The 25,878-nt window shown below is 41.7% G+C and overlaps 1 protein-coding gene across 5 annotated transcripts; it reads right to left on the minus strand.

Moving 5' to 3' along the window:
• Window positions 1-503: 503 nt before the first annotated feature.
• LOC148844022 (RNA cyclase family protein) lies at window positions 504-4,873 on the minus strand. 5 transcript variants are annotated; one of them, XR_016103264.1, is made up of 8 exons: window positions 4,312-4,694; window positions 4,060-4,209; window positions 3,359-3,540; window positions 3,101-3,276; window positions 2,074-2,290; window positions 1,116-1,457; window positions 853-920; window positions 504-768 (listed from the first exon to the last, which is right to left on the minus strand). XR_016103264.1 is itself a non-coding variant. In XM_088957759.1 (7 exons), exons 2-7 carry the CDS (start codon window positions 4,514-4,516, stop codon window positions 1,248-1,250), a joined length of 1,140 nt encoding a protein of 379 aa, XP_088813885.1. In that variant the 5' UTR covers window positions 4,517-4,534; window positions 4,710-4,873; the 3' UTR covers window positions 937-1,247. The 5 variants fall into 5 exon arrangements, 2 of the variants coding, with proteins under 2 accessions (XP_088813885.1, XP_088813884.1); XR_016103263.1 differs by having other exon boundaries at window positions 504-774; XR_016103265.1 differs by lacking the exon at window positions 504-768 and adding an exon at window positions 4,710-4,873 and having other exon boundaries at window positions 837-920; window positions 4,312-4,534.
• Window positions 4,874-25,878: the final 21,005 nt, after the last annotated feature.

Consider the following 25,878-nt stretch of genomic DNA (forward strand, 5'->3'; position numbering starts at 1 on the left):
AATGTTCGGACACTGTTCTCCTAGGACTTTTATTCCCAGAAATAAACATTTAAAATACAATAGATGGTTGTGGTGGATCCTAGGAATTCAGTAAATTATGGATAAGAGCAGTAACCAAGGTAAAGTGGATAATGAAAAGAAAAGGCTAAAGTGGCAAATTGGCAATTACATTTGAATGCACCGATAGCTCTACGGCTGTACCCCTCTGGGGTTTTGGTCAAATGTTAAGACTTTTTTTTTGGGGGGGTACATGTGATGCGGCTTTAACCCCCACATGGGGCTAGACTGAGGCATGTGCAAGTCGACTAGCATTGACTACATGGAGAGCTGCCCTTCCACAGATCTGAGCCACATCTCAAATGGAAGGATGCTGAGACCTGAGAGACCAACTTAAATACTGGGTTTAGTTCAAATCACATATTCGACCACCATACCACTGATAAATAGTGGTTTTTTTTTGGAAATGAAAAACCTGTATAATTAGGTTGTCAGTTTCAGCGATGGAGTGTTCAAAATGTATTTCATAGAAATTTTCAAAAGCCTGTTTGACCCCCTTTCTGGCACCTTATATCTTATATAGTTACAATTTTCTGCCATAATGATAAGGTGAGAATGAAAAATATAAAATAAAACGAAGGTTTGAGATGGTAAAACTGCCTCTAATGTTTATAAATGAGGATACATATATTTTAGAGACAACGCCATTATTTTGAGGGTATTTTGATAAATTTTCTATGTCTTGATTGTGTCTTTACGTTAGCAAACCCTCTGTAGCTTCAATGTCAAAGAGGGTTTAAGTCAATATAAAAACCCAATGGAAGGTAAACTCCAAGGAATGTGCAAGTAACTTACCTTTCTTTAAAGATGATAACAAAGTGAGAGAGGTAAAAGATTGGAAGCCTTGTAGAAAGATGATATACCTTGACAGCAAGAGTGTGAGAAAGATCAGAAGCTTTGCTATCTTTTCGGTTGTGAAATGAGTACGAGAAGGTCGAATGCACAAGTTTATCTCCAAAAAGAAATGACTAAACTCTAATGTGCAAGCTGCAAACTCTCCCACCAGGTATATGTTCAAAAAATGAATAACTTATGGAAGATTTAATGTTAATGCTTACCATTATACTGACTCTGGGTTACAAAATTTCATGCTGGTGATGGTAGACATACTATCTACTCCCAAATCATTGAAGTGTAGCTGTTATATGAGACCACCAAGCTATCCAGTGTACGAGCATGAACCGCTCCCCTCATGAGAGCTTTCTGGAGAGGTTCTTCAACCCACATCCAACACATTTGAGTATGACAGTCTCTGTTGTTGGGTCTGGCATAATAACAAATTTGATACCCAGGAAGTCTCTGATATGCCGCAGTGTTTCAATTGCATAAGGAGAAAGCTTTCCAACACGAACCTTAGAAACATCTTGAGGGCATAATGCACAGAGGAGGAACAACAAACCCTGAAAGCAAATCAAATAAGATCAAACGTTAATATACCGGATTTGAGTACAAAAATTATCATCAGAAACACTCTTCATTATAGTGCATCATATGTCATTCATTTCTTAAAATAAATGGTATAACTACATCCATCACCTATAAGCAGAAACTCCACTTCAACAAGAGGCTTTTTTAGTGTGTGAATTGAAGTTTCTCGTGAAGTAGAGTTTCCACTTTAATACCACATGCAAAGCACATTCCCCCCAGAATAAAGCAGAACTCTTATCATTTTTTCCCACTATTAATACTACAAGAAACATACATTTACTCCTGCTTAAATTACTATATGGCAAAAGAAGGGAAAAACCCCAAAAAATAGTTTAACATGGTTTCACATGACAGAAAGATGTAGAGAATAGAAACATCAAACATATGCTCCTTTATACATCAGAAGAAGGTTTGAAGGTAATGTTCTTCTAAATCGACAGAAGAAACGCTCATTACATGTCATACTCATGCAACTTAAATTAAAAAAAATCACCATCTAAAAGTTGGATTTAGTCAAGTGTCAGACTCCAAGCCCTAATTGCATTTTTTTTTCTGGCAACCTACTAGGTTGTGCTAATGCATACAGACCTGGTGTGTTGAATCTACAACTCCCCCTTGTTCAACCTCTCCAAGCAGTACAGATGCGATTTGCTCACCAACATCCACAGGAGGCGTCAATTCTTCCTGTTCTTCATCCTGAATGTCATCTGTGTCTTCTCTCCTTGAGTAAGATACTGCTGTGTCAGCAGAGATGAAGCAACCAGATGTAGTCTCAGCAACCAATGAAATACCATAGCCAGGTGAACTGCAAAGTGATTTATCATTCATTAGCCCAAAGTAGTTTTCTGAAAATCGTAATTGTGTTGTAAATCAAGGAAAAAGATTAACTGAATTGAATTGTGAATTATATTGCATATCACAAGTTTTTTTGCTTTTACAAATATGTCAAAAAATTATAAGCAGATAAACTGAAAATATATATAAAAAAGTAGTTTTACCCTATTTTTGATCCATATATACCATATAAGCACTTAAAACAATAGAGTTTACCACTTGTACACTAAAAGCCTATGGTGATATACTCAAATTTGACTTGAAGATCAACTAATCTACATAATAATGGCACTTTAACCAATGTATGACAGAAGTAAACTCAAAATAAACTTAAGAAATCAATTTTTAATAAGGGCTTTAAAGCAAATCTCTTGAAAGGTAAAAAGAGGACAAAGTAGAGAGCTATGTCATAATTGAATTGTACAAATTGTAAAATGCATGAATTGAACCAGAGGATTCAGACATAAGATTTGAATTGAAACCCTTGGGATTCATCATTCAATTCATGAATCATATTATAAATTTTAAGACTTAAACAGCAATGAAACTACATATAATACCTGTTATCTTGATGATGATACTTGAAATACTGAAATCTTGATGCATTCTTCCTGTACTTGAGTTTCAACTTTTTTTTTTTTTCAAATAAAGTGGTTTTCATGATAAAAAAAATCCCGGAAATGAGTGCAAATTATGTGACTTACCGCATTCTTCAATTTTATGAAGAGTGTCTCTTCATAAATAGAGACTTTATTAGACGCAAAATAACACCACAATGTACCTTCCAGCATCTGGACCACTTTTATGGTCTGTTTCTATATTTACATCAGGAAGCAGGCGATTGAAGATGCCACGAGCAGCATGCCTCATAGAGTGCTCAAACTGGGAAGAAACCCTGGTAGAGAAAGTTACTCCTCTAATTCTCTTAACCATTCCTTCATCAATCCACGTGACTGCCTGCAGGGAAGGTGGAAAAATAATGTAAAGTTGTAAACCTAAGAAGCAGCATAGATAAAACAACTTGCTGTTAAGAACTCACTGATAGACTATTCTGAATGATGGGAACTGATAAAACAACTTCTCCACCACCCTGAGGAGGACATCCACGGCTCTCAATTTTTAGATTCAATCCTTCTGAAGGGACCCCAAAACGCTTAAGCATATGAAACGTAGTTGATCGGAAAGTATCCACGGATGGATCCTTGGAATCATTTGTAATTCCTGTAAACAAACCATTGATCTTACCCTAGCTATTGAAGAGATTGCACAAGAACTAATAATAGAGGTGGATATTAACCAAAATTAAATGACTCCACATAAAACGAAATGAGAGATACACCTTCCCCAATCCAAGGAAAGCTAAGTTGTCCTAATGCAATCTTGGTCATGGCAGTCTTGGAACAAACTTAGCATTTGCAAAACCAACTGCATATTTTTACAAAGCAAAACAAATAATAATAATAAAAAAAAAAACCCTTCCTCCATAAAGCTCCCATTATCACTATTCATTATTCTGTAACTATAACCAATCAAACAACAGCAACAATTAAACAAACAGTTAGAGGCCCAACTATTGTGGTATCAATAAAAGCTGTATTTAAATTTCAGCAAAGAAATTAAACAAACACAACGCTAAATGAAAAGAACTTGAATCCAGTGCTAAGTGGTGAGAAAAAATAATTATTCCACAACAAACATGAATACGAATAGTAAAGAGCAATAATAGAGAAGCATTCAAACCTTTGAGCCTTATCATAAGGGGCTTCTTTCCGAACAATCCGAATACGATTAGTGGCTCCAAGAAATACCCAATAGACCTACTGAGACCACAATCGTGCATGAGGTGCTTCCCGCCCATCAAAACTCCGGGCTTATACTTCAACTTCGTCCCTGATTAAGAGAACACAATATAACAGAAAGGAAAACAAACCCCAGATGGGAAACATAAACCCTAAACCTAAAACCCCAATTCTGGGTGCTTAGATTCCTTACCAGTTTCGTTGATTTCGACGACACAGTCATCGGTGATCTTCTCGAGTAATCGAAGGAATGAGATCTCGTGGGAGCGCAGACCAGGCCATGAGTCGTCGGGTCGAATGTCCTCAATGATGACTGGGGTGGCCGATAGAGTAGACAGTAGGAGCCGTTGTCTGAATTGCTGGCTCCCCTTGAGCCGCATGTAAGATGTTTTCACCATTATTTCTCAGTTCCTTGGCTGCAGAGATCAGCAGTAATGTTTTAAAACCCTTAAAATCCTGTACAAGAAGGAACTATCGGCTTGGAATTTTAGGCTTGTTATGGTCGTCCCGTGCAAGAAACCATTGGACCCTTTTTGATCCACATTGCTAATAGATCACACAAAAAGACTGCTAATAGATTATACATCTCACCGTGCATTGTGAACATCTATGGATGGTCGCTCACTGTCCAGGTGCAGCCCCTTCAAAAGGAGTCCTTTACTACTCATACGAGGTACCTCACACCGACCTCAAAGCATGGTTTGGCCGCACATCGAGCCTATTTATATTTATTATTGATGGGGAGATATTCCCAATATAATGTGAGATATGGCTGTGAGGAATAGGTCGGTATGTGGCATATTCTGTGAGGAATAGGTTTCAATTCTTTCAAAAGGTACACGCTTGGTGCATCTAGGTGTGTGTCTGATGCGCCTTGTGCCTCAATCCTCATGTGCAATTTTTTAAAATTCTGTGTTTTTCTTGAATTTAGTGGATGGGCTAGAGTTCCGCCCTCGGATCATTGACCACACCCCTCAAGGCAAGTTCAAATTAGTCCATGTTAGGGTCTTGAATTCTTAATTTTTTTATATAAAAATAATGATTTTATAACTTTAATTGTCTTTTAGGAAGATATTTTGTTAGAATGAATGAATGAACAACATTAGCAAATGGGGGGTTTTCGAAGGTTCAGCGAATGAGCAAAATTAAGAATTTAAGACCCTAACATGGACCAGTTTGCGTTGGCCTCAAGGGGCATGATATAAATGTGACTCGTAAAATGAAAAATGCAATATGTTTTACATCACATTAGTTACTTGAAGTAATGCAATTGAAAGCCACTACAATAGGATTATCTTTCCCCATATTTTTTTTTATTCTAGTTGAGGAAGTTTTAACCAAAGGCCTTAAAATGTTGATGGCTAATAATTCAATTTGGTATTTTCACCTGCACAAGGGCTGTTGTAAATAATGTCTCTCATTCTCTTTATGTGGATGGCACAATTATTTTTACTACGAGGGAGAAGAGGTCTTTAACTCAGTTTATGGGGTTTCTAAAATGTTATGAAGAAGCCTTAGGTCAGATTTGTAATAGAAATAAAAGTGGTTTATATGTTTCAAAATATGTTTATATGTTTATGCTTCGTGTGTTGGTATTATTGAAAGATGTCCATGTTTTTCTCGGAAAAATTTCCCTTTCACTTACTTGGGTGTTCCAATTTGTAAAGGGAGATACAAAGTGACATATTTGAGGAAAATTTCTAGAATAGTTGTAGATTGGAGATACAAATTGACACCTTTAGGGGAAGCCAACCCTCCTCAAAAGCGTGCTTTCTAGCATCCTATAACACATCCTAAGTGGCTACGCTAAGGAAGGTCCTTAGGAGGGTTAATAATTTTCTTTTTTTTTTGGTTTTTTTATGGGCTGATTATGATGGTACTTCAAAACACCACTAGATGGCCTCGGATATCATTTATAAACCATTTAGGGAAGGGGGGAGGGGCTTAATATTAGGGGTGGATTCGAACCGAGCTGAGCTGAATAGTATGAGGCTCAAGCTCGGTTCGCCAAGGTTGTATAAGGCTCGAGCTCGAGCTCGGTTCGAGCTAGAATATTGAGCTCGAGCTTGGCTTGAGTAAAAAAATCATAAGCTCGAGCTCGGCTTGGCTCAACTCGAGTTCGATTTAAGGAAATATATTTTATAAAAATAAAAAATTATATATAAAAATATTTTTTATTTTATATTTAAAAAATCAAGAATTATAATATTTTTGTTATATATATTATTTTCTATAATTTTATTATATATATATTTGATCTCGGATCACGAGCCTCACGAGCCGAGCTTTATTAGGCTCGAGCTCAACTCGTTTATTAATCGAGCCTATAAATTAGGCTCAAGCTTGACTCGAAGCACGATTGAAACCGAGTCGAACCGAGCTTTTCATGAGCCGAGCTCTAGTAACTCGTGAAGAATTCGGCTTGTTGCCACCCTTACTTAATATTCAGAGGGTCTTTGATGCTGATGTTGCTCTCTAAGTGAAATTTTTGTAGAATGCAATTTATGGAAATTATTTATTGGCCTAGTTTTTCAATGCCAAATGCCTCCATAATTCTCACCTGGCTTTATTGGAAGGATCCTACTCCATCTCTAGAACCTAGAACAGAAATTTAAAATTTGCTAGTCTTGTGCTTAATAATTCGATGTGGCTTGTTGGGAAAGAGACATCTCCTTTTGGTTTGATACTTGGGTTGATGATAGTCCCTTATTTAATTTTGCTATAGATGGTGTCGAAATTATGACTTTAATGACTGTAAAAGAAGCATTTATAGAGAATGGGAGTGGTTTCGGTTGATAAAGTGGACATAAGTATTTCTTCTCATATTATTTTATCTAATAATGATGATAAAGTTATTAGGAAGCATGTGGCTAATGGTGATTTTGCAGCAAAGAAAGTTTTGGATCATGCACGAGCCAGAGGTATAGAGAATGGGTGTTGGAATTGTATACGCGTTACTTATATACCCTTGAAAATCAGTTTTAGGGTGTGGAGAATTGTTTAGGGTGGATTGCTAGTTGACGAAAATATTAAGGGAGAATGATTGATCAGCCCAGCTCAGAATTCTTAGCTCCACTATACAAGGGGAATGAATCCTGACCGTGGATTGATGCCAAATCCACAGACAGGATGTAGTTTATAGGGGGAGGGCTACTAGTAGACTATGGGGCGGCTGTAATTTCAGAAATCTGCATTGGGTTGCAGTGTACTTCTCCCAAACATTAAGTTACTAGGGATTCTTATTATATCTTGGTGTTGTTGTTGTAGGATCCTAGCCTATGAGTCTATTCAACACTTGTTCATTGATGGTGTGCTTGTGAAGAAGGTGTGGCTTGCTTTCAATTCCTCTTTGGGAATTCCAATTTTGGACACAAAATCTATTTCTCAATGTGTATTCAGATGGATTCAGGTTGATCTTGCTCATAACAACTAGTGGGGTTGGTTTCTTTCTACAATTTTGTGCCTATTTGTGTGGAAATTTGGAAGGAACAATGTAAAGATCATTACTATACACATCTTCCTTTCATTATAAATAACATTTTGAAATGGGCCCATGACCTTTGTTATATATGGAAAAAAATGCAAATAGTTGCACAAGGTTGCAAGGCATTTAGATAGAAAATTTAGGTTTTCAGTTGTTCCCTGTCCAACCCATGAGAATGGAAGTTGTCTTCCCTATACAACTACAGTTGCACACTTGGATCCTTTAGATTGATGGTGCTAGTTGTGAAAAACTTGGGTCCTTTGGCAGTGGTGGGTGGATTCGTGACTCTTAAAATGGTGTTCAACTATACTTCTCTATGTTTTATGGGATCGTCACTAATATGATGGCAAAATGTCAAAACCTTCTAGATGGTCTGCTTACTGCATCTGATTTTAGAGTATGGACTTGTTGGTATTCTTTGATTCTTAAGTTTTGGTTGATAGTGTTAATGGTACCTCATCTCTCCATTGGTCGATTTGGAATTTCTTAGAGGTGATTCGAACTATTCCTATTCATTTCACCATTCAACTTATTTGCAAGGAAGGCAATCAAGTGGGGATTCTTTGGCTGAAATGGCTTGTGAGTTTCGACTTGACTCTACTTTCATGTCTCTCTATGATTGCACTTCACATGTTAGGAATCACATCAAGGATGACATCTCTAGTCTTCTTTATCTTCGCATTCATTAAGTCTCTTTTATATAAAGGCATTCAGACACCTTTGTATATCTACGAGTCGTATGCCTATTGTTTTCTTGCGAGGTAAGGTTTTTATGTCCCCCCCTCGTAGGCCTTTCTTGAATAAAATTAATGGTCTTCCCTCTATCGGGAATACATTTTGGATTAAAAAAAAAAATTATTGCTTTGGGTCTCGAGACAAAGGGGTTAATGGTAACGAAATTAGGTGATCTTGGTACCGTTGGAATTGGCATTTCGGGCTGTATGTATAGGGTTTAGATTTTTTACATGATGTGAGATAAGGTTCAAGATTGAAAAGATTCCAATTGAATGATTGTAATCGGTTTTGGTTTTAGGTCTTAGGATAAAGGGGTAAACAGGGTTGGTTTAGGTGGTTTTGGTATTATTGTACTTGTAATTTCAAGCTCTATGTATCTGATGTAGCGCGATCTGGTCGCTCCTAGCTGATCGCTGACTGGCTCCTTGCTGGCAACGAGCGGGACTTGAGAAGATGAAAGAAAGGATTCCCGGGGGTTTACCTGGTGGGAATACTCCGATGCTTAAGTTAGTACTGTGTATGGGAAGTGAAAGGAAGAATGAAGGCTAAGAGTGGAGGTTGCGCATTTTTCCTGTACTCAAGATTTTTTGGTCATCTTTTTTTCGAAGATGTTTTTCCTCTGCCCTGAGGGTTTTTATAGGGGGGGCGCTTTGGGGGATCGGACATAACCGCCACTGGACCCCCTGCCACAACCGTTACCTGCCAGGGCTGCGCAGGTGGCCGTTGCGACGTACTCCTTAACCGGGCGAGTGACACGTCCCCAAAGTGACAGGCACGCCTTCACCTACTGAGAGACGTGGGTGCAGACTGCTGAAAGGAGTTTGATTGGTACGGCCTGTCAGATAGAAGCTTCTCGCGGAATGCTCGTGTGACCCATTCGCGAGCTACTTTGTAGCGAGCTAGGAATACTTCAGGAGTAGAATTAGTCTTCGGGATGACTTGTCTGCTTGGAAGTTCAGGTGAGCTGGTTTTCTTAGCTTGCGAGCTGAAGTTGCCTCGGAATATCCCTTTGGGGGTAGCTCGGGGAACCCGGAGCTTGCGTCGTGGCGAGCTGCCTTAGGGGCCCATTACTTAGCTATATCGGGCCACAATGCTGAGCTGTCGCTTACATTGGGTTAGTGTCCACGTGTCGCTGTTTCATAGATCGGGTCAAATCACCCCTCATCAATTGCCCCCACTCCTCGGGCTAAGGGTATCGCCTTAGCGCGGGGAGTTTATGAAGCGCGATGGGCTGATTTAATCAAAATTCAAAATTGATTGACTACCCTCATTAAATGCATTCGCGGAAATCAAGAGATCTTCTGTCTTCCTTGACTTTTTGGATTCTGAAAATGTGCTGAGGTGGCCTTTAATTTCGAACATCGTGTGGCTGCGACTACCTCAATCGTGGAAGACGTGCCGCCAATCGCCTTCGGTTTTCAGAAGGCGTGCGGTCAGGAAATCTACGGACCGTTGGATCTACTTTGATCCTGGCTGTCAGTTTGAAAGGGCGGGGGCTATAAATAGAGGCCCCCCTTAGGCCCTACCTTCTTTCACGCCATCCTTTGGATTCTGAGGTCGCATATTTCGCCTAGCTTACTCGAGTTCCTTAGTCTGCTTCGTTCGGTCTTACTCTAGTGAGTCTCAATCGCTGTCAGCCATGTTTGGGTACCCACGTCATGCCTATCACAGGGGCGATAGCTTGGATGATGATGCTCACTCGAGCTCAGGGGGAGCCTGGGAGCGTATCCCGGAGGCTCGGGAAGCCTCTGGCGATACGGCATCTACTTCTAGGGGAAGGGAGCCTGATACCTTTGGCCATTCTTTAATGACAGCGGAGAGACTCAGGTCTCTGATTCGCTACTTTTGTCTCCCTAGGGACCTAGTTTACAGCCTCCCTACTAGCAACTTCCCTTGGGAGCATGGTCCCAATGACATAGTAATCTTTCAGGAACAGCTCGAGGCTGGCTTGCATCTCCCCCTGCACCCCTTGATAGTGGAGGTGCTAAATCATTTTAAAGTCACCATTGACCAACTTCATCCTAACGCCATTCGAAACATGATTGGGACTATATCTTTGTGTTACGAGTACTGTCTCCCTTTAAATCTTGATATTTTTGCTTCTATCCTTTGTATAAAGAATGCTGCTCCTAGGGTTCCTCCGGAGAGGTGCTTTTATTACCTCTCCCCCCGTCGCGGCTATAAGCTCTTATACGAGCTGCCGAATAAGATTCCCGCCTAGAAGCGGGACTACTTTGTGGTCCGTAACCCTGAGGGGTGGCCCTTTCCTACTGCTTGGAGGGGCACTATCCAGGACCCCGGGGTCGAGCTGGACCCTAAGACTCGAAAAACGATGCTGTCCTGGGCGTCGGTAGGCTTCCATTGCTCAGATTACTTAGCCGAGAAGAAGCTCGTGCAGGCATGCTTGAACCCGGGTAGGTCGGTCTTTTAGGTCGCGTAGTGCCCTGCGACTTGTGTACACATGCATTTTGTTTATTATCGGACTAATACCTTGTGGTCTTGTGACAGCCATCATGTCTAGTGCTGATTCGCGCCACCTTCTCTCGGGCAGCCAGAGACACCAAGCGAAGAGGACGCGCCCCGACCGAACCCCACCTTCGGAAAGTGTTGAGTTTAGGTCTGCCGAGTCGGTCCTTCCCTCTCCTTCGCCCAAGGTTCCGATGCCCCCTCTGAGGGGACTAATGGGACTATCCTTGGGGGAAGCGAACTCCCTCAGTCAGAGGAGGTATCCTTCAACTCCCTTCAGCCCCGTCCTTACCCCCGATTCCCAGTGGGAAACTGGGAAGGGGTAAATGATTATTTGGTAGCCCGTCGGAGGAGTCGGAAAGCAGTTACCAATGATGAAATCGCTCAGTGGGGAAACATGGAGCCCGGGGATTTATCGGCGTTCGCCTCTACTCACTATATGGTGGTAAATGACCTTTTTCCCTCTTCCCTTGTTTTGCCCTTTCCCGCTATCTTCTGATCTTTCTTTCTTGCCGACAGGTAAATTCTACCATGGCTCTCCAGACGCACATCCATCGTGTCAACGCTCTTGACCAGTGTGCTACCAACCAGAAGCTCCAGGTCAAGCTCGACCGGATCCGGGGCGAGCTCCAGCACACCCGCAAGGGGAGCGAGTCTCAAGAGCTGCTCGTCCATGACCAAGAAGCTCAAATCGCTCGGCTTACTGAAGAGAGCGCACGCTACAGGGAGGAGTCATCGAGGATGGTGGGGGAGAGGGAGCTTCTCAAGCAGCAGGTGCGGGACTTGGAGTCCACTCTTCTGAACCGGACCCGAAACTTCGATAAAATGGTGGAGGCTAAGCTAGAGAAAGCGGTCTGTGATTTTAAAGACTCCCAGGAATTTCATGACCTCCAAGCGGAGTATGGTTCGGGTTCATACCGCTCAGGGTTTAAGCTCTGCCGGTGGCTGGTTCGAAAGGAGTTCTCTGGGCTCAACCTTGACGACATTACTATGAAGGGTCTGTCTCCTGAGACAACGGACTAGGCAGATGAAGAGGAGCCTGATTCTCCGGAGGATGAGGAGGTGGATTCTTGAGGTGGCGTTTCTCTGGGCTTCTATGGCTTTCGAGTGTCGTAAACCCGGTCTTTCACAAGTTTTTAGTTGGGCGGTTGTGCCCTATGGTGATGGAACCTTTTCCGAGCTGTTTAGCTCAATTATTGCACTTGCCATTCATTATTTTTTTGAATGAATGAAAGTTTCTTCCGTTATCTGAGTATGAGGGGCTGCCTTTATTTTTACTAAAGCAATCTCATCACCTGAGTTGTTAAAGTTACATACTTGAAGTAGGGCTCTTAGTAGGCGTTATCCCGATTTGTCATGTTTCAAGGCTTGTGTTATATCACGGAGTGATTACGACGTATGCCCGAGCTAAGCATTGGTCGGCTATTTCTCAGTTCGGCCAACGTATCGGGATGAACTATGCGTCACGTGGTTTAAACCCGAGCTACTTATGCTTTTAACATTTCATACCTTTGCCACTGTCTTTTCTTCACGCCGAGGTCTTTGTTAGCTCGGTGTTTTGGCCCTTAGGCTTTAGGAGGGACCCGTAGTCCGCTCTTGGATTTTACAGGTAATATTGCCTCAGGTTGACAATATTCCATGCTCGAGGTACTTGTTTCCCTTTGAGGGTCTCAAGCTCATATGTTCCTTCCCCGAGCTTTCACTCGGTAAGGACCTTCCCAGTTGGATCCGAGTTTGCCAGTACCGGGCTCAGGCACCATAACTTTACGAAGGGCCAGGTCACCAACATGGAGGTTTCACCTCTTGACCCTGGCGTTATAGTACCAAGCTACTCTCTATTGGTAGGATGTGGTCCTAATGTACGCGAGTTCCCTTACTTCGTTGAGTAGGTCGAGTTTGGTACATAGCTCATCTTCATTTGTTTGATCGCTATATGCTTCCAGGTGCAACGTAGGTACTTCTACCTCTGTGAGAATCTCTGCTTCAGTGCCGTAGGTGAAATTGAAGGGTGTTTCTCCCGTGGCGGTCTTCTTCGTGATTCGGTAGACCCATAAGACACTGGGTAGTTCATCTGCCCACAATCCTTTAGCTTGGTCCAGCCGTGCCTTTAGCCCGCGGAGGATGGCTCTGTTCGTGACTTATGCCTGACCGTTTGCTTGAGGGTGCGCGACTGAAGTAAAGTTCTGTTGGATCCCCATGTCTCTGCACCAATCTTGAAATTTGATGTCCTCGAACTGTTTGCCATTATCGAAAATCAATACCCGAGGTAGTCCAAAACGGCATACGATGCTCTTCCAAAAGAAGTTTTGGACATTTCGGGTTGTGATTGTTACGAGGGGCTTGACTTCTACCCACTTGGTAAAATAGTCCACCGCCACTACTAAGAACTTTCTTCCACCCGTTGTTGGCGGGAATGGCCCGAGTAGATCGATGCCCCACTGTGCAAAGGGCCACAGGCTGGTGAGAAACTTGAGGTCGACAGCGGGTTGGCGGTGAATATTGGCAGGTCTCTGACATTTGTCACATTTTCTGACGAATTCAATGGCATCTGCCTTCATTGTTGGCCAATAATACCCTTGTCGAAGCACTTTTTGGGCAAGGGCCCAGCCCCCCCAAGTGTCCGTCGCACAGACCCTCATGGATATGGCAGAATACGAGCTCGGCTTCGGTGGGTCGCAAGCAACGCAGGTAGGGGTGCGTGTAGGATCTCCTGTATAGCCGCTCGTCTATCACGACGTATTTGGCTGCCTGGTGCTGCACCCTTCTGGCTGCATTGCGATATGTGGGGAGGTTCCCGTGTAGCAAGAAGCTCGTGAGCAGGTCAATCCAGCTCGGCTTTGCTTGAACGACGGGAGCGACCTCCTCTGCCCCCCTGAGAATGCTAGGCCGAGACAGGTCCTCTATGTACACGGTTCTCATGGTGATGTTGCTAGTGCTGGCTAACTTGGACAAGGCGTCGGCCTCAGCGTTCTCTGACCTAGGGATCTGTCTGATGAAGTGTAACTGGAAGTTGAGCAGGACCTCTTTGACTTTGGCTAAGTAGGCGATCATGGTTGGCTCGCAAGCTTCGTACTCATTGGTGACTTGGTTGACCACAAGCTGGGAGTCGTTGTAGAAAACGATGTGCTTGGTTTTTACTTCTCTGGCTAGAGCTAGTCCAACTATCAATGCCTCATATTCTGGTTCATTGTTGGATGTCTCAAACTCGAAGCGTAGCGCGTACTCCGGTTTTATGCCGCTTGGGCCGTGCAGAACTATTCCGGCACCACTGCCCTGTTGGTTCAAGGAGCCATCTACGTGAAGGATCTAGGGCTCCTCATCCCAGCTCATGGTTGGCCGAGCTAGGAGAGGTGCCACACTTGCTACTACACGGGGTTCAAACTCGACCGATCCGGGAGCTCCGAGCTCACCCGAGTTGGGAGCCTCGCGCTCAACCGGATTGGGAACTTCGGAGCTGAATATGCATTCGGCTATGAAATCTGCCAAGGCTTGGGCCTTAATGGTAGTTCGCGGCTTGTACTGGAGGTCGTACTCGCTGAGCTCAATGGCCCACTTCGTCAACCGACCAGAGACCTCGAGCTTAAGCAAGACTTACCTCAGAGGTTTGTCGGTAAGGACGATAACAGTATGAGCTTGGAAGTACGGGCGGAGCTTCCAAGTTGAAATTATCATTGCGTATGCTAGCTTCTCCATCTCCAGGTATCTCGTTTCTACTCCCTGCAATACTTTACTAACATAATAAATGGGTTATTGTACCCGATCTACTTCCTTTATTAGTACTGAACTGACCACTTCGTCGCTCGCCGAGAGGTACAGTTCTAAAACGTCGACCTCCTTGGGCCGGGTTAAGATTAACAAACTAGAGAGGTAATTCTTGAGCTCGTCAAACGCGAGCTGACAGTCTCGGGTCCACTCGAACCCTTTGCTCTTGATTGCCTTAAAGAACAACAAACAGCGGTCCGCCGATTTGGACATGAAGCGGCTCAGGGTGGCTATGCGGCCATTCAACCTCTGAACCTCCTTCAACTTACGGGGTGGTCTCATGTCTAAGATGGCCTTAACCTTATCCGGGTTGGCTTCAATGCTGCACCGGTTAACGTTGTATCCCAGGAATTTACTTGAGGTCACGCCGAACACACACTTGTTCGGATTTAATCTCATGTTAAACTTACGCAAAATTTCAAAAACAGAATGCAAGTCTTGTATTAATTCATATGATAATTGAGTTTTGACGACCATGTCGTCTACATAGCATTCTACTTTTCTGCCGATTAACGGCGCAAACAATTTATTTATAAGTCTCTGAAAGGTTGCCCCTGTGTTTTTCAACCCGAAGGGCATAACCTTGTAACAGTAGAGACCGAACTCTGTGATGAAGGCAGTCTTTTCTTCGTCTGCCGAGTCCATCTTGATCTGGTTATAACCCGAATAGGCGTCCAAGAAACTGAGCAACTCATGCCCTGATGTCGCGTCCACCAGACGGTCGATTGGGGGGAGTGGGAAGCTATCTTCGGGCAAGCCTAGTTCAGGTCGGTGTAGCCGATGCACATGCACCACTTGCCGTTGGCCTTCTTTACCAGGACGGGGTTGGCTATCCAGCTCAGGTATTGGACTTCTCTTATGAAGTCCGTTGCGAGGAGCTTTTCGACTTCCTCGTCGACCGCTTTCCACCACTCCGGGGCTAGGATGTGTTTCTTCTGTCTAATGGGCCTAACTACAAGATCGGTTTTCAGCTTGTGAGTTATGAGTCCAGGGTCTATACTGGGCATTTCTACTGCGGACCATGCAAAAATATCTAAATTTTGAAGTAAGAAACTTATTAGTTCGGATCGTAGGGGCTCCTAGACGGAAGCGCCGATCTGAAGCGTCTGAGCTGGGTCTGTTGTTGAGGTCGAGATCGCAACTGTTTCTTCCATGAGAACGACCCGCTCTTCACCTTGCTCCGTGGGTCGTTCCAGTTCGAGGTCATCGACCACCTTGGTTTTTCCCTTTAGGGCGGCAACGTAGCACTTGCGGGACTCGAGCTGGTCACCCCGCACTACTCCCACACCGAAATCCGTTGGGAACTTCAAAGCCAGGTGGTAATTGGAGACCACCGCCCGTAGGACATGGGTGATCGGTCGACCTATTATGGCCTTGTAGGGAGAGGGGGTTGCTACCACTAGGAAGTTGTGTTTGAATCTGACCACACAAGGCCACGTGCCAATCTCTACAAGTATTGTTATCTTCCCAAGGGGGCGAACTTCTTCTCCGCTGAAGCCCACTAAAGGGGTGTCCGTAGGCCTCAGGTCACTTCTCTACAACTAAAGCTGGTCGAATGCAGCTTTAAGGAGGATGTCGGCCGAGTTGCCTGAGTCCACGAGTACGCGCCTGACCTCGAAGTCATTGATCTTTAGCTTTATCACGAGTGCGTCATCATGGGGGTAGTGGACCCCTCGCGCTTCATCTTCTGTGAAGAAAATTGGATCTCCCATCTTCGACCGCTTTGGAGGGTTCTGCTCTTCCCGGGTGGCCTCACGAACTGACGTCCGAGTTGCTGCTGAGGTGCAACCCGCAACGATCGAGCCCCCCACTATCATGTGGATGGTTCCTCGAACTGGCCTCTCTTCCGGAGGCTGCCTCTGCGGTTGCTCGGCCGGCCTACTATTGGACTCTGGAGCGTCTCTGCCGTGCTCTCCTTGCCAACCTACTATGTTACTATTATTATTATTATTATTATTATTGTTATTATTATTATTATTATTATTTTGTACAAAGTTTCTCAAATATCCACGACGGATGAGCTCCTCTATCTCGTCGCGGAGGTTTTTACAGCTTTTGGTACTGTGACCGTGGTCTTTGTGAAAACTACAATACAAACTCTTATTTCTTTCATTGGGATTCCCCCTCAGGCGGGGTGGCCACTTCACGTATGGGGCGTCCTTGATCGCCATCAGGATTTCGGCCCACTTCGCGTTCAGTGGGGTGTAATAAGCTCGGTCTGGTGTAGGAGCTCGAAACAATTGACTCGGGTTCGCACTCCGAACTATTTCCTTTTTTCTTCGGGTGTCTACTTGACTTGAAGGCTTTTCTCTTTTTCTTTTTTCTGATGTGCCCTCCCCCTTCTGGTTGATCTCCTTTTTAGTGGCTATGAACTTATCCGTAAGCTTTAGATACTCGGTTATGATTACGGGTTGGTTGACAACTATGTGCCACTTGAACTCTTTGTGCTTCACGCCCTTCTTGGCCGCTGCTAGGCGTACAACGGGATCTAGGCGCGGTATCTTCATACAAGCATCGTTGAACCGCTTGATATAACTCCTGATGGACTCTCCCTCCCTTTGTGCTATGTTGAAGATGCTTTCTTCAGTTCGTGGGCACCGCTTGCTGGTTACGAAGTGCGACGTGAAGGCTTGCTCGAACTGCGCCCAACTTTTTATTGACCCGGGCGCCAGGTTTAGGTACCACGTGCGGGCTACTCCCCTAAAAGTAGTGGAGAAGGCCACACACATGCACGACTCGCTGGCTCGCGCTAGGCGCATATGTGACTGAAAGGCGTCTACATGATCATTCGGATCGAACAACCCATCGTACTTATCAAGAGGGGGGAGCTTGAAATCCTTGGGCATTGGGACTGCCAGAAGTTCGGAAGACAGGGGGATGGAACTGAGAGAAGGGGAGCTTTGGCTTCGGCCAAGCCTACCTCTTCTTTGCCCATGGGCTCGAGAAAATCGCAGGTGACAGATCGGCAAGCCCGACGTCGGTGCCTCTGCTTCCTGACGGGCTCGGCGTTTGTGCTGCTCGCTTTCGTGCTATCCAGGACAGTTTGCACCAGGGGTAGCTCGGTCCGCTGGTGATGGCTACGGACAGAAGGAGCCTACCTGGAGTCTACTGCTAGGATTTTGAACCAGTTCTCGAGGATCGACGTTCCAAGCTTCGACTGCTGGGGTGACGTAGACCTGCCAAGCCGGGGTCCTTTCGACCTGTCCGCCTGCGGCGAGATCGGGGTAGCCGGTCTCTCTCGTCTGCCGTGGGGAGAGACCTAGTTTTTTGGGAGGTTTTGGGGGGCCTCTCCTCGGCTGGAGTGCTCGTTTTGGCGGCGAGATCTGGCTTGCTACGAAGCTAGGTGCTGAGGCGAGAGCTGAGGCTGCTGAAGCTAAGGTTGGGGCAGCTGGGGGAATTGCTGCTGATATTGATACTGGGAGACCTGATGCAGTATGTGCTGTTGATAGAGTTGAAGTTGTTGGAACTGTTGCATTTGAGCCTGCATGGCCTTCATGCACTGCACCAAGTCCTCCAGCTGGTTTGGGCTGGCCACTAGGGGCACGACCGAAGGTTCGGTGAATGTTGTTCCGACTGTAGCAGGAAGTGGGGTGATGACAGGTGCCATTGTGGGAGGTACGCTTAAGCTGGGGATTTCGTCCGCTGAGAGGGGGACGGTGAACTGTCCGATACAGACAATAGGAAGCTGGGGTTGTTCCCTGGAGTTATCCATCTCCGTGCCTCGTTCGGCGTTGCTAGAGGAAGCCATGAGCGTTGGATTGTTTTAAGGAAGAAGGAAGGACTGAAAAAGTTTAGAGAGAAAGGCTTTTTGAAGCGCTTCCCACAGACGGCGCCAAACGATGTAGCGCGATCCGGTCACTCCTAGCTGACCGTTGACTGGCTCCTTGCTAGCAACGAGCGGGACCTGAGAAGATGAAAGGAAGGATTCCCGAGGTTTTACCCGGTGGGAATACTCCGATGCTTAAGTTAGTACTATGTATGGGAAGTGAAAGGAAGAACGAAGGCTAAGAGTGGAGGTCGCGCAGTTTTCCAGTACTCGAAATTTTTTTGTCCTCTTTTTTCCGAAGACGTTTTTCCTCTGCCCTGAGGGCTTTTATAGGGGCGCGCCTTGGGGGATCGGACATAACCGCCACTGGACCCCCTACCATAGTCGTTACCTGCCAGGGCTGCGCAGGTGGTCGTTGCGACGTACTCCTTACCCGAGCGAGTGACACGTCCCCAAAGTGACAGGCACGCCTCCACCTACTGAGAGACGTGGGTGCAGACTGCCGAAAGGACAGGGACTGCGCCGTCAGTAGAGGATATGGCACAATCTGATTGGTACAACCTATCAGATAGAAGCTTCCCGCGGAATGCTCGTGCGACCCTCTCGCGAGCTACTTTGTAGCGAGCTAGGAATATTTTAGGAGTAGAATTAGTCTTCGGGATGACTTGTCTGCTTGGGAGTTCGGGTGAGCTGGTTTTCTTAACTTGCGAGCTAAAGTTGCCTCGAAATATCCTTTTGGGGGTAGCTCGGGGAACCCGGAGCTTGCATCGTGGTGAGCTACCTTAGGGGCCCGTTACTTAGCTGTACCAGGCCACAATGCTGAGTTGTCGCTTATGTCGGGTCAGTGTCCACGTGTTGCTGTTTCATAGATCGGGTCAAATCACCCCTCATCAGTATCTATTGGGTTGAATTTTAGATTTGATGAAAAGCTGATATTATGTTTAAAAATATTCCAAATGGACCCTAAGGATTGGTTATAAATTCGGGTCTTAAGACAAAGAGGTAAATGGTGTCTGATTTGGGTAATCTTAGTGTCATTGGATTTGAAAATTCAAGATCTACATGCCTACATGGTTGAATTCTTTACTAGATGCGAGATAAGGTTTGAGATAAAAAAATCCAATTAGATGATTAAAATTGGTTTTAGCTTCGAATCTTAGGACGAAAGGGGTAGATAGTGTTGGATTTAGGTGTTCTTAGAATCATTGTATTTGGAATTTTGGGCTCTATGTATTTACAGTGTTGGATTTCTAATGCATTGTAAAGATAACTTTGGGATCACAAAGATTCTAGACAAGAAATCAGGACCAATTATGGATTCGAGTTTTAGGACTGTTAAATAAATGGTGTTGGGTTTGGGTTGTCTTGGTATTGTTGGATTTGGAATTTTAGTCTCTACTTGCCTACATTGTTGGATTTTTGACTTGATGTGTAATAAGGTTCATGATTAAAAAGATTTTAATCGAATGATAGGGATCGATTTTGGCTTCGGTTCTTAGGATAAACGGGGAGACAATGTCGGATTTGGGTGATATTCGTATCTATGTATTTGGAATTTTGAACTCTATATAATCACATGGTTGGATTTTTGAATTGATGTGAAATAAGGTTTAGGATAAAAGAAGATTCAAATGATACAATTGGAATTGGTTTTAGCTTCAAATTTTAGAATGAAAAGGTAAACAATATCGAATTTAGATTTGGGTGATCTTTATATTATTCGATTTGGAATTTTTGGATTTATGTATCTATGGTGTCGGATTTTTGGCTTAATGTGAAATTAAATTCAGGGTAAAAAGATTCTAAAAGGAGGGTTGAAATTTGGTTCGGCTTTAGGCTAGATTTGGGTGGTGGTACCATTGCTTTTAGAGTTTTGGGTTGTATATTCTTATGATGTCAGATCTCTTATTTGATGTAAAATTGATCTTGGGTTCAAAAAGATTCCAAATGTATAATGTAGATTGAATTGGACTTTATAATATTAGATTTCTGATTAGTTGTGAAATAAGCTTCAAGATCAAAAAGGTTTTGGACAAACAATTAAGATTGGATTGGTCTCTGAATCTTAGGATAGAGGGGTAAATTGTGATTGGTTTAGGTAATCTTGATATTGTTGGACTTGAAATTTTGGGCTCTATGTACCTATGGTATCATATTAATGATTCATTGTGAAATAAGGTTTATGATCAAAAAGGTTTTGGATGGACAATTAAGTTGCATCATACTTTGGGTCTCAGGACAGATGGAGTAAATAGTGCCAGGTTTAGGCAATATTAGTATTGTTGGATTTGAAATTTTAGGCTCTAAATATTGACGGGATTGAATTTCTGATTTGTTGTGAAATAAGGTTTAGGACCAAAAAGATTCCAAACAGATGATTGGGATCGATTTGAGTTTAGGTCTTAGGATGGGAGGGTAAATGGTGTTGGGTTTGGATAATGTTGGTATCATTGGTTTAACTTTGTTGTCTAAATTTTGTAAAAATCTAGAAATACCCCTAGGTTGGCTGAGAGATTAATTAAAACATGCTTAAAGATCGAAGTGTTGTAGAGAGATAAAAAAACTAAAGGGCACACAAATGGGGTATTTACACCTTATACCCATGATAGCATGTCATGTAGAGGAAGCTCCCAAACGGCCCAAGATTTCCTCCATAACATGTTAGTTCACATAGACTCCTTGTAATGGTATTAGTTCTTGATGTATTGTAGGGTGAACTAACTTTCCATGCTAGAGGAGCTTTATTTTGAATATGGACAACCAATGTTTTATCCACAAGATTAGTCAAAGCAGTTTTTAAACTTGTAGTATTGGTCACAAGGTATCCCAATGGAGGTGCAATACCAAACCCATATACCTATAGGTTTTTTGTGGTATGGTCGGCGGGGTTTTGACATGTATCATGCTCTATCCCCACACAAAATCCCCAATAATGTTAGAGAATAAAAGTCTATTCAAGGACCTCACCAAAAAGTTTAAGCTTTTAGGTTGAATGGTTCTTTGATATGGTACCAGAGCCTGCTTAACCAAGTGATCTAATGTTTGATCTTGATTTCTCCCATTATAATTAATTAAATTTCAGCACAAGATATGAATGAGCCTGCTTAACCAAGTGATCTAATGTTTGATCTTGATTTCCCCCATTATAATTAATTAAATTTCAGCACAATATATGAATGAACTTATTCTTATCCACACTTCAAGCCCAATGGGCCTTCATGTGAGGAGACATAATAGAGAATAAAAACACATTTAGGAACTAACAACTAGTGGTACTATGTGAGATAGGACCTTGTAAAAACAAAAGCTAAATGCACATTTTGAAAACACATGCATCCAACCACATATTGAAAATATCTCCCCATAAATTTAACATGCATGTATGGAAGATATTCGTAATGCACAGCCGAATGTCATGTATGGAAGATATTACTATATGTAATACCAAATCATAGCAGCTTTTAGACTACTCAATTCTTAGAAATATCAATTTAATCAAACCCAATTATTCCTCAAATACACATGTATTAATATAATTGTAGTATTATTTATTTTTCAAGATTATTTTGATATGAAATAACTTTAAAAGATACTGAAACTTGTTTTTAGAAAAAAGGGAGAATGATCGATACCCCTAGTGTCAGAATTTGTAGGTTCAAAGTACATTTGGGGTAGGTGCCAGCTTGGAATTGATGCCAATTCACGGGCGGGTATGGGTGCATAGGGTGTGGTTTTTGGACGTTTTGAATGTTCATAGGCATACAGTGGGAATCAGAAATCTGCATTGGATGTATCATTGGCATAAGGGAGATTGGGCCAGCCTAATCAGGCCATGTTGGCTTAAAACCAAATTCATTGTGCACTCATTTCTATTTATTTATGAAAAACTATAGGCTTTTTCCATTAAGACACCATAAATGAAAATGTGCATGATAAGGCTCATATAGATTTCAGGTGAGAGCTATGAAAGAAATATTGCAAGACATGGCATCCATGACTAGGGGTGTAAACAAATTGAATTCAAATCAGATCAAGCATTATCCGAATTCAAATTCGATATTCGACGGATTTTAAAAATTAATATCTAACTTCGAATCTGATTAAATATTTGAATATTCGATTCGATTTGAATTTGATTAATTAATTATTTTAGGTAATTAATAAATATATAAAATAAATATTTTATTTATATAAAGTATATAAATATAAATTATTCATATAATTTAATTATTATATATATATATAAATTATATTAGACATTTAAATATTTTATATATTAGATATAAGAATTAAATAATCAATCGAATTCAGATATTTATCGAATTGAATAAGGTCATTTTCAAATTCGAATCTGATTAGCTATTCGATATGAATAGGATATCTGAATTAAATATTCGAAATTCCGATTCGATTATGTTAAATCTTGAATTCGAAATTGGATTTTCAAATACCATTGGCACCCCTATCCATGACATAAACATGGGCAATATTGGAAAAACAATGGCATATTAGGTATTTTCATATACAATAATATTATGCCAAGGTTGATATGGCTGGACTTGCCCAGCCATACTTTAATCTAGTTTATATGCCGGCCAGGTTAAGCCAGGTCACGGGTGAGGGCACTGACACATCTTTCTTTCTTTTTTTTTTTTTTAAATATAAAGGGAATACACCTCAAGTTATTACTCAAAATGTAAAATGTTTTAAAAGACGAAAACATCCCATATTTTGGATTCTATCTCTATTGTAATCAATGAGCCTAGAACTCCTACAAGCAAATTTGGAATATGTCCATTATATTTATGTTAAGTTCATGGGAAGATGTTCCGAATGTACAGCTGTATTCTCATGCTTTCAGAATGTGTATAGAGTTTTTGCTTGTAGGAAAGCCCATCTTGATAAATAATGTTTTTTTTTTTTTTTTTGTCACTAGAGATGTGCTCTAATTACTTTGTTTTTTTAAATTCATTTTTTTGGTAATTAACAACAAATTTTATTAATTATGAAGAGAAGTATATATACAGGTCAAGCATCCCTTGGAGAGTTTAGTATTGCTACCTCTCCTACAAAACATTAAATTACAACTGAATCAAATACAATTGATCCCTATTAACCCATTTTGTTTGGCTATTGTATAAGCCAACCTATTTGCATATGTGCACCCATTATATTCTTATATTAACTCCTATTTAGTAGACGTTAGGCAAGTCTTTTAATGTCTTTTGGGCTTCTTAGAATTTGGTCATTTCTGTTTGGCAATGAAAGATAGAAAGTCTGAAAGACTTTATTTTCTAAAAAGCTGATGGAAGACTAAAATGGCCAAAAATTTGTACTCTTTGTACTCCATAGAGTACAGCATGGACCCGTAAGCAAAGCTACAATGTCAGACCATTTTATCTCTAAAACTTCAAAAGTTTAACCTAAGTTGAATCAACCAACCCTATACTCTTTGTACATAAATGACAGTGAGAGATGGGTAGACAAGAACCAGGTTGTTGACATGCAGCCTCTAGTGGATGTACAATCTGTTGACTTTAGGTTTGGATTAGCAAGATCAGTCCGTCCGAATGAGGCTGTCGACCTGAGCCGTTAGCTCACCTTATGTCTCTTCCATTGTCTCTTCTATCAACAAGGCCACCAACGTTTTAAATTTTGGAAAATTTGGCCATTTCAGATCTTAGGCCTATAATAATTTTTTCTTTCAAAATTTTGAAAATTTAGACAATCTTTTTTGAGAGTCAGACTATGATACCAAAAGGGCAACTTCTATTCTCTCAAATTCATGTGGGTTTCTCATTGGGTAAAGTTTTTCAGGTATCTTACCTTTTTAGCATCAAAGAAATTGTATTGTTATTATTTTAAATATTATATCCAAAATTTTGGGCAAAATACAAAAAATCCATCATTCTGGTGGCTTTGTCTAAAAACCACAAATGTTGAAAACAATTTTAATAAGAAAAATCATATTAATAGTGATAGAAAAAATTGGTGATGCACATGCAATTAGGGATGCAACTTGGATGGGCTAAGATTGAAGATTTGTTAAAATTTGAATCGATTTGGGCAGGCTCTGGTGGCCCTGGATGTAGTAGGAATGTTAGGTAAGAACAATGAGTGAGCACAGAATAGCTGTGTGACACATGTCCTAGTTAATGCATCTTTCATCCAAACATTTTTATTCTATTAGACATAAATTATCCATTATTTTATTATCTTTGTCAAAATAATTAAAAATAAAAACAATGAAAAAGGAAAACCTAAACGTGTTGGGAGTTGGGACTCATTTATGTTTTCCTTTTTCATTGTTTTTTATTTTTAATTATTTTGACAAAGATAATAAAATAATGGATAATTTCTGTCCAATGGAATAAAAACGTTTGGATAAAAGATGCATTAACTAGGACATGTGTCACACAACTATTCTGTGCTCACTCATTGTGCATACCTAACATGCCTACTATATCCAGACTTGGCTCTGACACCGTGTAAATAGATCTGTCAAAGGGTCAGGTCTATTTGGTAAAACTGAACCGAACCAGTATAAATGCTTCTAGTTTTTTGTGTTCCAACTATAATTGAATGAAGACGGATTTTTTCTGTCCCTAACTGATTAAGACCCAAATGGATTATGTTAGTTAATAATATATAAAGGTCTCATGATTTTCTTGTAATTTTTGTTATATTTTATGGCTAAAAGGGCAAGTTTCATAATTTAAGTTAAAAAAAAAACACCAACATACTATTTACTGCTATTTTTTTTATTAATGTTATATTATCAAAAGCGATCTTCCAAAGTTGTCATATTATAGGTAATTATAGATATAGATGTCAAGTATAATCCTTAAGGCTGTGTTTGGTTTGGAGGAAAATCTAGGAAAAGGTAGGGAAACCTTTACAAACCTTGTATAGGTTTTCCTACCTTTCCCTTCCTTTCCCTACCTTTTCCTTCAAACCAAACATAGCCTAATAAAAAAGAAAAGTATAATCAGCTCTAATCTGGTATCCAACTATCCCTATAATAATTGGTTCAGTTCTTGTTCTAAGTGTTGTCCCAATTATAATTGGGTTGGGACCAGTTCCACCCTGTTTGCACACCAGACCCAATCCAATGACAGCTACATATGTAAATTCTTCTTGGGAAATTTAGAATTCAGTCCACTTAGGTTTTTGAATTTTATTTACCAAGTCCACCACTTATGATTTACTACCCCTCGAATTTTGATTTGCATCTCTTCATTCAATGGTCATACTTACTCATACACACCAAAGGGCCTTAGGCCACTTTACTAAAACCAAAAGATTACTTGAATTCCCATTGTTCTTCACTTCATAGACGATAGACCTCCTTTGTTGCTACTAGTAAGTTTCATCTGAAGCTTCGATTACTTTTCCCGCTTGACTTCCAACCCAAAGTACTTGAAAAGCAATTAACATATCTTTTGTTCTTAGGCCCGGTCTGTTTTGGTGCACCTTTGTTTGCATTGGTATAAAATGATGGAAGTGCAAATGATGTAAATGTAAATTCTTATATGTTTTTGTTTCAG

Source organism: Nelumbo lutea, chromosome 8 (assembly GCF_056320005.1).
Source record: "Nelumbo lutea isolate HS-2025 chromosome 8, American lotus-T2T, whole genome shotgun sequence".
Lineage (NCBI taxonomy): Eukaryota > Viridiplantae > Streptophyta > Magnoliopsida > Proteales > Nelumbonaceae > Nelumbo > Nelumbo lutea.

Excerpts from the sequence above, each read along its gene's own strand:
- LOC148844022 (XM_088957759.1), bottom strand. The coding sequence starts at position 4,516 with ATGGTGAAAACATCTTACATGCGGCTCAAGGGGAGCCAGCAATTCAGA. Across the intron at positions 3,277-3,358 it reads TCATTCAGAATAGTCTATCA|GCAGTCACGTGGATTGATGA; the intron begins GTGAGTTCTTAA and ends CCTTCCCTGCAG. Across the intron at positions 2,291-3,100 it reads AGTGGTCCAGATGCTGGAAG|TTCACCTGGCTATGGTATTT; the intron begins GTACATTGTGGT and ends ATCACTTTGCAG.